At 37.5% G+C, this 15,025-nt stretch overlaps 1 protein-coding gene across 6 annotated transcripts in view; it reads left to right on the top strand.

Annotated features, from left to right (window-relative positions):
- LOC114478733 (dipeptidyl aminopeptidase-like protein 6) overlaps window positions 1-15,025 on the top strand; it is a 133,846-nt gene that overhangs the window by 42,503 nt on the left and 76,318 nt on the right. The window contains exon 1 of one of the 6 annotated variants that reach the window (XM_028471932.1): window positions 2,127-2,240. The exons of the other annotated variants lie outside the window; for them this stretch is intronic. Coding sequence (XP_028327733.1) covers window positions 2,193-2,240 — 48 coding nt within the window. The 5' untranslated portion in view covers window positions 2,127-2,192. Of the gene's footprint in view, window positions 1-2,126; window positions 2,241-15,025 lie in introns of those variants that run through there. 6 annotated transcript variants of the gene reach the window in all.

Raw genomic sequence — 15,025 nt, 5'->3', positions numbered from 1 at the left:
CTTTGCTTTTCTGCATCTTATGTGTATGTTAGAATACTTTCTGGGTGTATTTTAGGTCTTAATAGGTCTCGTGACTGTGTTATAAGCCGTGGTGATTTCACCTTGATGGTAATTTGATACTGTCTGCTCATGTGCACTTCATGTGATTGGCCCATGTGGTGCAGTTGTGTCTGCCTCCACTAGAGGGAGACAAATCTTTACATACCTTCACATTGGTTGTTTTTGCTTAGTTGGGTTTTTTGAGTTCATATATTTTGGTGGTTTGATTCAATGTTTATTCTTGAACAACATATTTTTATACATCTGTACATATTAATGGTGTTGTTAATGTTATTATTTGTACATGATTGGTGACATTAATATTATTAATATCTGTACATTATTCAAAATGTTACCTATTTTTTCTTTCCTTTAACAAACCACACACATACCTATCATTATTTGTACCCTCACCATCATTCCTGCCTGTAAACCAACTTTAATAATAAATACACGGTAACAACTTCTCTCTGACCAGAAACCTGTCGACTGTTAGACCAGTATTATTTCCTTCAGAGTGTCCCACTTATTATTATTATTATTATTATTATTATTATTATTATTATTATTATTATTATTATTATTATTATTATTATTATTATTATTATTATTATTATTATTATTATTATTATTATTATTATTATTATTATTTATTATTAGAAACCTTGGGGTTCTATTTGACCAGGATTTATCCTTCAACTCTCACATAAAACAAACTTCAAGAACTGCCTTCTTTCATCTCCGTAACATTGCTAAAATCAGATCTATCCTGTCTCAGGGCGACGCCGAAAAACTAGTCCATGCTTTTGTTACCTCTAGACTGGATTATTGTAATTCTCTTTTAGCAGGCTGCCCGAGCAAGTCGCTTAAGACACTTCAGCTGGTTTAAAATGCTGCAGCACGTGTACTGACTAAAACTAGGAGAAGAGATCACATTACTCCTGTATTAGCCTCTCTGCATTGGCTTCCCATAAAATATAGAATAGAATTCAAGATTCTTCTTCTCACTTATAAAGCCCTAAATGGACAGGCACCAGTCTATCTCAAGGAGCTTGTAGTGCCATACAATCCCCCCAGAACACTACGCTCTCAAAATGCTGGACTACTCGTTGTTCCATTTGTCTCTAAAAGTAGTATAGGAGGAAGAGCTTTCAGTTATCAGGCCCCACTTCTCTGGAACCATCTACCAACCACGGTTCGGGGGGCAGACACCCTCTCTACCTTTAAGGTTAGGCTCAAAACATTCCTCTTTGATAAAGCTTTTAGTTAGGAACCAGCTCATAGCTCATAATTAAGATGCAATAGGCATAGACTGCCGGGGGGGGGGGGGGGTCTGGCATGCTCGGTTGGAGAGAGGTTGGAGAGGGCGTTAAGAGAGAGGTCATTTAGGTTAGAGAGGGACCGGAGAGGGTCCCATTCCTCTCTCAAACACTCCCTCTATGTCTGCTTCTTCCCTTGTGTGTTTGCTCCTGTACTCCTTCTGGCTTTTGTCTTGCAGGTCCGTGGGATCCTCAGTGTGGAGTTACAGAGTCTCAACAACTCTGTCTCCACCCTTTCCTCTGCACACACCCAACACAGCATAACGTGGATGGCTGTTCATCATAGGAATGGGATCCACACAAGGTTCCTGCTGCTTAACAGAAGGTTTTCCTTGCCGCCATGATGAATTCATGTTGGGTGTGGGATACATATGTATGTGTATATACGTATATATGCATATGTGTGTATCCATAAAATGAAGAGTCCGTCCTTAAGACTGCTCTACTGTAAAGTGTCTTGAGATACCATTGGTTATGATTTGGCGCTATACAAATAAAGATTGATTGATTGATTGATTATTATTATTATTATTATTATTATTATTATTATTATTATTAATATTAATTATTATTATTATTATTAATATTAATATTAGTTATTATTATTATTATTATTATTATTATTGACCATGAAGAGTAGCTTTTTCACATCTTTAACACCAGCATTACATAAGCAGACGTTCATCAACACATGTGTGCTCCTCCTCCTCTTCCCCTCCTCCTCCTCCTCCTCCTCCTCCTCCTCCTCCTCCTCCTCCTCCTCATCATCAGTCTCTCTGCTCTCCCGTCAGCTACAGATGCTTCTCCTCCTTCTCTTTCTTTCATTTTACATCCATGACTTCTTCTACCAAAGAAGCCAACGAGGCTCAGCAGCTGAAAGCGGTAGGTGTCCAGATGTCTCCTTAGTTTCCATGGTCCTCTTCCTCCTCTTCCCCTTCCTCTTCCTCTTCCTCTTCCTCTTTCAGCTGCAGTAGTACTGTTTCCTGTGGTGAAACACGAGGACTAAACTGCATGTTGAATGTTGGGCAGCAGGTGTGTGTGTGTGTGTGTGTGTGTGTGTCACTGCAGAGATGATTACATTTTCTCACAGCCAATAGGAACAGACTCTTCCTCAGACAGAATCAACACTTCCATAGTTGACGTAACATCTGTCCACATGTGGCTGATTTCTAAAGTTAGTTTTATCTTTAATAATTAGTGATTATTAGACTTAATAATGATTAGTGATTATTAGACTTAATATTGATTAGTGATTATTAGACTTAATAATAATTAGTGATTATTAGACTCAATAATTAGTGATTATTAGACTCAATAATTAGTGATTATTAGACTTAATAATAATTAGTGATTATTAGACTTAATATTGATTAGTGATTATTAGACTTAATAATAATTAGTGATTATTAGACTCAATAATTAGTGATTATTAGACTCAATAATTAGTGATTATTAGACTTAATAATGATTATTGATTATTAGACTTAATAATGATTAGTGATTATTAGACTTAATAATAATTAGTGATTATTAGACTTAATAATAATTAGTGATTATTAGACTTAATAATAATTAGTGATTATTAGACTTAATAATAATTAGTGATTATTAGACTTAATAATAATTAGTGATTATTAGACTCAATAATTAGTGATTATTAGACTCAATAATTAGTGATTATTAGACTTAATAATAATTAGTGATTATTAGACTTAATATTGATTAGTGATTATTAGACTTAATAATAATTAGTGATTATTAGACTCAATAATTAGTGATTATTAGACTCAATAATTAGTGATTATTAGACTCAATAATTAGTGATTATTAGACTCAATAATTAGTGATTATTAGACTTAATAATAATTAGTGATTATTAGACTTAATATTGATTAGTGATTATTAGACTTAATAAAAATTAGTGATTATTAGACTTAATAATTAGTGATTATTAGACTTAATAATAATTAGTGATTATTAGACTTAATATTGATTAGTGATTATTAGACTTAATAATAATTAGTGATTATTAGACTTAATAATAATTAGTGATTATTAGACTCAATAATAATTAGTGATTATTAGACTCAATAATTAGTGATTATTAGACTTAATAATGATTAGTGATTATTAGACTTAATAATAATTAGTGATTATTAGACTTAATAATAATTAGTGATTATTAGACTTAATAATAATTAGTGATTATTAGACTCAATAATAATTAGTGATTATTAGACTTAATAATAATTAGTGATTATTAGACTCAATAATAATTAGTGATTATTAGACTTAATAATAATTAGTGATTATTAGACTCAATAATAATTAGTGATTATTAGACTTAATAATAATTAGTGATTATTAGACTTGTTAATAATTATCTCTGGACACAATTGTTCTAAGTTTAGAGATGTTCCTCCGTTGGTATAAACAGTTCCTTGTCAGTAGTTTTGAGTGAGGTGAAGAAATAAAAACTGCTTTGTGAACTTTCTTTGATCTTTAAACGTTTCCTCCTTTTATCTGATCAGTCTTTCTTTAAATGAACTCTATACACTGCTTCTACCTCTCAGCTCTATAACGTTAGACTGGTTTCCAAAGAAAGACAGATGGAGATGAACATTGATGTTCTTGTTGTCCAGATCATCACACACACCTCTGAGACACAAAATGACAACACAAATACACAATACAACAGAACATGCCTCATTACAAGCAAGACAACAACAAACATACACAAAATGACAGAAAAATAGATCCAGTCCAGACCTCCTTCCTTTGGTTCCATTTGTTCTATATTTTGCAGAACACAAACCTCCAACAGGGACCAATCAGTAATCAGAATCCTAGGGCCGATCAGTGCACTTCCATGTCTGTGTAATTGGTACCAGAGCCACGGGTTAGAAAGCGACCCAGTCAGTGAATAATGAATTATCTTGGCTGATCACATAAAGCCAGCGTTAATGATTTAAGATGCTTTAGACTCCTCCTCTTACTACCTGATGTGTTCTCCTGTAGAGTCTCTGCTGCTGTGTCACATGTGAATTCAAACATCACCAAACCTTTGTTTACAGTGCCATAGCTTACATACAGTATTTATTTACATATTCATGCATCCTGCACAGCTGTGAGCGTCAACACAATTAACAGTGCACGTTGAATTGCATTCATTGTTGTCTCTTTCTATTTATATATCTATATATTGAGTCAATCTATGCATTGGTTAGCTTAGCATGTAGCCACCAGTCCCACATGTTTGGTTAGCTTAGCATGTCGCAAACACTCCAACATGCTTGGTTAGCTTAGCACATAGCCAACAGTCCCACATGTTTGGTTAGCTTAGCATGTAGCAAACAGCTCCACTTGTTTAGTTAGCTTAGTACATAGCCAACAGTCCCATATGTTTGGTTAGCTTAGCATGTTGCCATTAGTCTCACAGGTTTGGATTAGCTTAGCACATAGACAACAGTCCCACATGTTTGGTAAACTTAGTACATAGCCAACAGTCCCACATGTTTGGTTAGCTTAGCATGTAGCAAAGGGCTCCACTTGTTTAGTTAGCTTAGTACATAGCCAACAGTCCCATATGTTTGGTTAGCTTAGCATGTTGCCATTAGTCTCACAGGTTTGGATTAGCTTAGCACATAGACAACAGTCCCACATGTTTGGTAAACTTAGTACATAGCCAACAGTCCCACATGTTTGGTTAGCTTAGCATGTAGCAAAGGGCTCCACTTGTTTAGTTAGCTTAGTACATAGCCAACAGTCCCATATGTTTGGTTAGCTTAGCACATTACCATTAGTCCCATATGTTTGGGTTAGCTTAGCACATCGCTAACAGTCCCACATGTTTGGTTAGCTTAGCAAGTAGCCAACAGTCCAACATGTTTGGTTTGCTTAGCATGTAGCAAACAGTCCCAAATCTTCAGTTAGCTTAGCACGTTGTCACCAGTCCCACATGTTTGTTAGCTTATCATGTAGCAAACACTCCAACATTCTTGGTTCGCTTAGCACATAGCACATAGCACATAGCCAACAGGCCCATATGTTTGGTTAGCTTAGCATGATGCAAACAGTCCCAAATCTTCAGTTAGCTTAGCATGTTGCCATCAATCCCACAGGTTTGGATTAGCTTAGCACATAGACAACAGTCCCATATGTTTGGTTAGCTTAGCATGTTGCAAACAGTCCCAAATCTTCAGTTAGCTTAGCATGTTGCCATCAATCCCACAGGTTTGGATTAGCTTTGCACATAGACAACAGTCCCACATGTTTGGTATACTTAGTACATAGCCAACAGTCACACATGTTTAGTTAACTTAGCGAGTAGCCAACAGGCCAACATGTTTGGTTAGTTTAGCATGTAGCAAACAGTCCCACATATCTGGGTAGCTTAGCACATTGACATTAGTCCCATATGTTTGCGTTAGCTTAACATGTAGCAAACAGTCCCACATATCTGGATAGCTTAGCACATAGCCGCCATTCCCAAATTTTTTGGTCAGCTTAGTACATAGCCAACAGTCCCACACGTTTGGTTAGCTTAGTATATAGCAAATATTCCCAAATCTTTGGTTAGCTTAGCACATTGACATCAGTCCCATATGAATGGGTTAGCTTAGCACATAGCTAACAGTCCCAGATGTTTGATTAGCTTAGCAAGTAGCCAACAGTCCAACATATTTGGTTAGCTTGGCATATAGCAAAGCGTCCCACATGTTTGGGTTAGCTTAGCATGTAGCAAACAGTCCTAAATGTTTGGTTAGCTTAGCTCATTGCCACCAGTCCCAGATATTTGATGAGCTTAGCATGTAGCAAACAGTCCCATATGTTTGGTTAGCTTAGCACATAGCCACCAGTCCCACATCTTTGGTTAGCTTAGCAAGTAGCAACGCTTGCCGAGCAGGGTTAAGGAGAAAGGGGCGGAACATTGTTATCAGGTTGACTGATTAGTTGATATAAAGGTTATAAGTCATAGAAGCTAAACCTGAAACCATTTTTATTCTTTGTATTAAAGGCTTGGTGTTTTTATATCTTAGCTACAAGCTAGCATGTTGATATAATTAATATTACTGGGTTTTAGCAGCTTGAACAATGTGTGTTGGACCTGAGCTCTGTTAGTGCTGTTTTAGCACTATGTCGGCGTGTGTTAGAGCTGCGTTAGCATTGCGTTAGCACTGCATTATGGTATGTTCACACCAAACACGTTTCGGACGTCAAAATTGTGCCTCACTCGCATTGTTAGACGCTTGTGCTCATTGAATACACCGTGCTCGAGACGCGCGCCCAGCACATCGAGGGGAGGGGCTTCTCTGTTGCCGGTGGTGTTCATACAATAGATGATATTATGGTCATATTATGGTTATGTTCATAATTCACCCAGTGACTGTGAAGTGGTGGAACATTGTGATGAGAAGGTGGTGTTTCTGGTCAGATGTCTTTAGCGTGTGCACTGTGATGTCAGAGGGTTCTAGAGAAGTGTGGGTGGATGGAGAATGAAGTTTAGAGTTCCTAGCTGAACACGCCCCCTCTGACTGCTGTTCATCAGCTCTACGTTATCCAAAGAGTGGACTGGCTTTATTGGCTCCTCGGCTCACATCTCCTACCAGAACCCCAACTACAGACGCTCTATTCCAGCAGAAGAGTCTGTTCATCTGTCTCCACCTCCAGTTTGTGTTTTTTTTTCTCTTCTTCTTTTCATTATTCTGATACGTCACGGTTGGGGAACGCTCCTGATTGGTTAACGCGCCGCAATATGCCCCAAAACTTCAACAATCCCAACTACAGCGTCGGCCATGTTGGAAGAACCAGACGCACTCCAAAAGCGTCTGCCACGCGAAAAGCTTCAAAATGCGCCGCACAGGAGGTGCGGGATGCACAGCAGGACCTCCGACGCTCCCAAGAACCACGTCCACCATGTATTGTGAATGTACACCTGCCGTTTTTGACGCTTTTGACGCGTTTGGTGTGAACGTGCCATCAGAGCTCAGAGGAGTGGGAATGGACTGGTGGATACACAAAGAGGTGGATGTCCAATATTCATCAACACAAAGCTAGCTTAGCATCAGTTCCTAAATGCTCCTGACTTATTTATGTTCCACACTCTATGTGTGTGTGTGTGTGTGTTAGCGTGTAGTGTTACATCATGTGTGGAGTGTCCAGTGTCTGTTGGACACCAGGATCTCCTAAATGTAAATAAATGTTGATAATGTCGCCCTTAGATCAAACAAACACATTTTTGCTGGGATAGAATTTGTCATCTCTGCCTTAGGCCATGGAATGTTCCATTTGATTCATCAACCAAATAAGTAAGTAACTAACTAACTAATTTAGTAACTTCATAGCTAACTAAGAAACAGACAAACTAACTAACTAGCTAACATAGGTAGAGTTTGAGATTCTTGCCAGGCAGGGCAAATATAAATATATAAACCATCTAGAGATTTGCACCAACCACAATGTGTGACATATACAATAAAGCAAAAATGATTAGTAACAAAATTGGTAGCGTTGACTACAAAAATTTGCATCGACGCATTGTTTTATGTTGTAAATTCAAGATTAAATCAGGCCGACTCTCGCTTTCTGCTGCAGTACCATACATGACCTGCTGGCGCAGTGTCGCTTTACCATTTACATTGGGAACAAGAAGTGCACAACAGAAGAAGAACCAAACCAAAGTCTCAAAAATGTGATGCCATTTCAATGGAAACGTATTCTACACACCTGAGGTAGAACTAACATCTGTGACATGAAACTAACAGAAACATATTTGGCTGAATCGAGACGTCTCTTCGCCCTATTTGTGGGCGCCGCAAATGGCTGCTCCGGTGTGTTGACGTGTGTTCTTTTGCTGCAACTACCAAGTCAAATTCCTATGATTGTTCTAAACTGCACCTGGCAAATAAAGCATTCTGATTCAGATTCTATTAAAAAGGCATTTATGTAGATGTGTTGATCTTTCAGCAAGTCAATAACGCCATCTAGTGAATAAACACCCAAATAGCACAACACAGTGAAAACTAAGCAAATGAAAGGATTATAAATACATTAGGATACATCAGGGGTTTACAATCTGCGGCTCTGGAGCCTCATGTGGCTCTTTGACTCGTTTGCAATGGCTCCCTATAGCTTAAAAAAAAACCGATTCAAATAAAGAATCATTATTTTCTTAGAGGCTATTAATGACAAATAAAATCAAGATATAACAATTTGTTAAGGTGTTTTTCTTTTTCAATTCAACTTTATTTATATAGCAAAAAATACAACAAAGTCATCTCAAAGTGATAAACAAAATATAAAGTCCATAGTAAGAAAGAAAAAACCCAACAAGATCCACATGAACAAGCATTTAGTGACAGTGGGTTAGGGTTAGGGTTAGGGTTAGGGTTAGGGTTAGGGTTAGGGTTATTAACCCTTTTATAGGAAGAAATCTTCGTTTGAACCAGGTTCAGAGGTGGAGAACATCTGGTTCCAGTGGTTGTTGTTAGTGAACAGAAGGGCAAGTAAAAATAGGATGGAATGATAGACCTTCAGAATGTTCTAGACTAGTTGAGCCGTGAACCAATGATCAGTCCATCCAAGTGTTCCATACTAGTATGATGGTTATACAACCAGGGGGTTGTCTACAACCTGGTACAACTGTGTCTGACTGGACATCATCTCATTACAGCCATTAGAGCTATGTGTGTAGATGGTGGATCATGTTTATAATGTTGGTGTTCTACTAAATAATCTTAGTTCTTAGTTCCTATTTTTAGGTTTAGATCTTTGTTCCTAGTGGTTAGGTTAACGCTATTATACGTTATACGCTTTAGTAAATAAGTAGGTTTAGAGTTTACTTTTAAAGGTGTAGAGAGTAGCAGCCTCCTGTAGTAAGACTGGGAGCTGGTTCTAAATGGGAGGAGCCTGGTAGCTGAACGCTCTGCCTCCTGTTCTACTTCTAGATTCTTTAGGAACTTCCAGAAGACCATCAGACTGAGAGCAGAGTGATCTACCTGGACAATAGAGCACTAACAGGTCTCTATAGATATACAGGAGCTAGATCATGTAGAGCTTTGTATGCTAACAGGATGATTTTAAACTCTATTCTAGATTTTACAGGAAGCCAATGAAGAGAAGCCAATACTGTAGAAATATGTTCTCTCCTGTTAGTACCTGTTAGTATTCTAGCTGCAGCATTCTGAATTAACTGGAGACTTTTTAGTGAGTTACTAGGACATCCTGACAGTATAGAGTTACAATAATCTAATCTAGATGTAACACATGCATGGATTAGTTTTTCAGCATCACTCTGGGTCAAGATATTCCTGATTTTATAGATATTACAGAGGTAGAAGAAGGCTGTCCTTGTGATTTGTTTAATATGAGAATTAAAAGATAAGTCAGTATCAAAGATAATGTCTATGTTTTTTACTGTGGTGATGGGTGACAGAGTAATGTCATCTAGAGACACTATTTACTCTGATAATTTATCTCTGAGGTGTTTTGGACCAAATAAAATCACTTTGGTTTTATCCTGGTTAAGAAGGAGAAAGTTACGACTCATCCAGGATGTGATGTCATTAAGACAAACCTGGAGTTTTAATAACTGATGAGTTTCATCTGATTTCATTGAGAGATAAAGCTGTGTATCATCTGCATAGCAATAGAAATGTATATTATGTTCTCTGATAATGTTACCTAGTGGAAGCATATATAATGTAAAGAGTATTGGTCCTAAAACTGAACCTTGTGGAACTCCATGATTAACTCTGGCTGAGGACAGATTATTAACATGAACAAAGTGGTTCTGTCTGATAGGTAGGATTTAAACCCAAAAACACTTTCCAGTCTCTGCAGCAGTAGATGATGATCCACTGTATCAAAGGCTGCACTGAGATCTAAGATCACCAGAACTGAGACCAATCCTCTGTCTGAGGCTAAGAGGAGATCATTGGTTACTTTTACTAAGACAGTCTCTGTGCTGTGATTGGCTCTAAAGCCAGACTGAAAGCTCTCTATAAATAGTTCCTATGTAGGTGATCACATAGTTGACCTGTGATGACTTTTTCAATAATTTTGTAAATAAAGGTAGATTAGATATTGGTCTATAATTGGACAAGTCACTTGGATCAAAGGTTGTTTTTTAAGGAGAGGTTTGATTACAGTGGTTTTAAAGGCCTGTGGTTCATAACCTGTTACTAGAGATGTGTTAATCCACTTCATCATATTAGTGCTGATTAGAGGAAGAACATCTTTAAATAGTGAAGTTGAATAATAGGAGGTTCTAGCTTTACAGAGAGCTTTTTTATAAGCTGACAAACTTTCTCTCCAGGCATTATGAACTTCTACCATGTTTGAGGAGAGACACTTCCTTTCTAATTTTTGCGATGCCTGTTTTAAAAGACGTAATTCAGATTTATACCAGGGGTCGACCATTTCATGAAATATTGTCTTCTTTTGAAGCGGAGCAACAGCATCCAGAGCTGTGTGCAGTGACAACATTACATTGTTGATAAGATGATCTATTTTCTCTGTCGTTAGACATTGATAGTTACTCTCTGTTGAGATATCATATGAATCAGAGGTAAACAATGACGGAACTAAATATTTAAATCTAGTTACAGCTTTATCAGACAGTGATCTACTATAGTGTACTCTACTCTAAGAATTTAAGCAGGCTGATATTCTAAACCATATGTTAGAACAAGGTCCAGGGCATTATTAAGATAATGAGCTGTTTGTTTACATTCTGTGTAAAGCTGATTGAATCTAATAGTGAGATAAATAATTTATTTAAGCTGATGTTTTCACTCATCAATGTCAATATTAAAGTCACCTACTATGATAGCTTTATCACTGCTCAGCACTAGATCAGTGAGAAAGTCAGAGAATTCAGAGAGGAACTCTGAATATGGACCAGGAGGACGGTAAACTATAACCAATAAAGTGGTTTTTGGAATTACATAAATCAGGTTGTACAATGACTCAGCACATTCCTACAACATCTACAGACCATCAACTTTCCTCCACCTGTGACTAACCTTAAGTTTTAAATCCCTGGTAAGAAACTAAACCAACAAAAACACTATTTCTGGAAGAAAATACAGATTTTAATTGTGTGGGAACAGATTCATTTAACCACCAATGTACAGGTTAAATATGTATGTTTTATGTGTGGCAAGAAATGAGTAATTAGCATGTGTTGATCACATGATCATGTGTTATTATATTCATGTTACTTTTTGTAGACTTTCAAATACATTAAGATGAAGAAAGATACTAATTAAGTTGCCATTTACATGATCAATATAAATCAACTTAAATTAAATCAAACATTATTCTATATAATTGTAACTGTATAGAATTTAATACACTATATTGTCTTCATTGAGAAGGTAAATAACTTCTATTTTTAAAACAACAAATCAGTTAATATATATTTTGTAAAGTCACTGTTTTATGGCGCTTAATGTACTTGTATATTATGTACATTATATTAAGAATTGTATTTTTTCAAAAGTATTTGGGAAAACTATAATGAGAACTTTTGACCACTGCCCCCTGCCCCCCGCAAACTATGCGCATGCTAACTAAGTAACTAACTAAGTAACTAAGTAAGTAACTAACCAGTAGCGGAACAAATTAGAGCCGAGCTGGGGGCGGGGCTAATTACCGGGCCCTTTAAACCCAAATAATAAAGCTCATAGTAATATAATTTTACAACATACACATACACAGCAGGACTTACAAGCTTTGACACCACAGAGAGTGACTATGTCATTATGAAGTCCATCAAACAGACATGAAATATAACAAACAAGGAGAACAATAACAACATTAAGATGGTCACTAACACACATTAAAACATCTCAGCACCACTGATAGCGAGCGCTTTATTTACCACTTTAACCATTTCACCTCAGAGCCTGTATCAGTAGATATAAAGTTTATTAAACTAACACAGTGACCCACATGTTCACTATTTAATATGAACTACTATAGACATATTCACCACTATATGAAGCCTTACGCTCTGTGAACCTATCCATGATGATCTATGTTTATTGTCTTTGTTCTGTCATTCTCTATAGACATCATAAGTCTCTCCCACTGTGCTCCTCATATGGTTTTTATATGTTTTAACTTAGAGAATGAGTGGAACACGTGACTGATGTACTCATACTCTGTTTAGAAACCATTGTTTACATATGTGATGCTTGAAAAATGTAAAAACAACAATGAATGAACCACTGTTAAAGCTCATAAATAGTTTATAATATGTAGAAAGCTTTTCATCTGAGGACGCAGACACTTATTTAAGGAAACTCACTTTAAGTCCAGGTGAATGATTGTGGGACACATGCAGCATTTCTGAAAACAAGTGGTTATCAGATGTTTGCTCCTGTCCAGATGTTTAATGATCAGATATTTATAAATATGATAGAAAAACCCAGTGTATAAACCAGGGGTGGGCAACTACTTTTTACCGGGGGCCGCATGAGCAACCCGAGCACTGCTGGAGGGCCACATCGACAATATTTCAATTCAATTCTGTTGAATATGATTTTTGATAATACAGTAAGATAAATAATAATTTCATTTAACTTAACTTTATACAAAAGCAGATTACTTTTGATGGTTTTATTTAAACTCTTAATCCTTAAATATTTATATTAGGCTAAGTGAAAGTGAAATTGAAATTAGAAAACAAAAACAATCATTGAATCACTGTCATTTATTTTTAATTTGTTCACACTGTTGTTTTTCCTTGTTTGTGGAAGAAAATCAAACAACTTGATACGTTTATAGAAATACTGTAAATACAACAAACAATAAGTTGTTATGTTTTCCACCTCATTTGACCTCTTCAGTGTGAATAATCCAGTCTGTTCTGGGCTTTGAAATCTGGCTGAATGTCTGAGGTGTCTATGTGAAGAACAGCTGAGAGGTGATCATCAGTGATGGATTTGTTGAACTTCATCACTGAAAATGTCTGTTCACATACACAGGTGGATCCAAAGAGGACTACAATCCTCTGAGCATGCTTTCTCAGGTGTGGAAAGATCTCCTTTTTGAGGGAGGAGTAAAAGTCCAGCAGTGAGACTGACCTGAACTGCTCTGCCAGAAGTAGGTCAGACTGCAGTTCAATGAGCTCCATCTGAACATCGCTTGGTGCATTGTCCACATTGTAGTTGAGGGGGGAAGAAACCATGCGCATTTCACTCTCAAGAGTTTTGAAATCTTGAAATGGCCTTGAAAACTCTCCATGTAGTGTTTCTAGCTTGCTTGAGTACTTCTGGGGGTCATCGATCTGATCTGATCGAGCAGATCTTGTGGCTTCCTTTAGTGTTGGCAAGTGGGTCAGAATGTTGTCCTTCACTTGGCTTGAGAGAAACTGCAACTTTCTCATGAAAGCCGTCACTGCTCTGTACATCTCATGCACAAAAAGGCCCCTGCACTGCAGTTTGACATTAAGATCGTTCATGAGTGCAGTCACATCCACAGCTAATCTGAGGTCTACCACCCAGTCTTCATCTGAAAGTTCTGGGATGTCATATCCTGTCTCCCCACAGAAATACTAAATTTGGTCTCTCGGGTCCCAGACACTTTTCAGTGACTTGCCCAGGCTGAGCCTCCTGATGTGGCTGTGGTAGCTTATGTCACCATGTTCACTCTCATTTAACTCCAAAAGTGCAACAAATTGTCTATGATTTAACGCTCTCGCTCTGATAAAGTGAACTGCTTTAGTTACAGTAACAACATGGTTCATTTTTAACACTGTCTTACACAACACTTCCTGGTGAATAATACAATGCAAAAATGTCAATTTCTACACAGGGTTCATTTCTGTCACATTATCCTGCATCCTCTTTAAAAGTCCAACACGTCAGATTTGGACAACCATCTGTTGTCACACATACCAGCTTGTCCCATTTCAGTCCTAACATGTCCAAACACGCATTTACCTCCGTAAACAAGTCATCACCTGTGGTTCTCCCTTTAACTGACTGCATGGCTGCCAGCTCCTCCGTGATTTGAAAGTTTGCAGTTATCCCACGTAAGAAGATGAGCAGCTGGGCGGTGTCACGTACATCGCAGCTCTCATCCAAAGCCAGAGAAAAACAGTCAAAGTCGGCCACTCTGTTTTTCAGCTGAAGCTCTAAGTTTCCAGCGATATCCTCAATCCGCCTTGTTACAGTGCGTCGGGAGAGTGACGCATTCTCAAATGAGCTTTTTTTCTCGGGGCATATCAGCGCAACAGAGTCCAATATGCACTCTTTAACAAACTCTCCATCAGAAAACGCCTTACTTTTTTTGGCGATTTTGTGAGAAATGATAAAACTTGTCCTGACGGCTGCATCTCTGGAGGTGTGAAGTTTGGTAAAAAGTCCTTGTTGAATTTTCAGTTTTCCCATCAACGCATCAGCTTCCCGTGTGCGCTCTTCATCAGACAGATTCTGGTATTTATCCCTGTGCTTGGTCGTGTAGTGGCGATTCAAATTATAATCTTTGAACACAGCGACCTGTGTGCCACAAATTAAGCACACGGCATTCCCTTTTAGTTCGGTAAAGAAATACTTGGCGGTCCATGTCTTTTTGAAAACACGACATTCGCTATCTTCTTTTCTTTTTTTAGTGTGAGCTGACATTGCGGGGGTAACCGGGCATCACTTCACCTTCGC

The sequence above is a fragment of the Gouania willdenowi genome, chromosome 17, assembly GCF_900634775.1.
Source record: "Gouania willdenowi chromosome 17, fGouWil2.1, whole genome shotgun sequence".
In the NCBI taxonomy this organism is placed as follows: domain Eukaryota; kingdom Metazoa; phylum Chordata; class Actinopteri; order Blenniiformes; family Gobiesocidae; genus Gouania; species Gouania willdenowi.
This window is presented reverse-complemented; position numbering and strand designations above follow the sequence as displayed.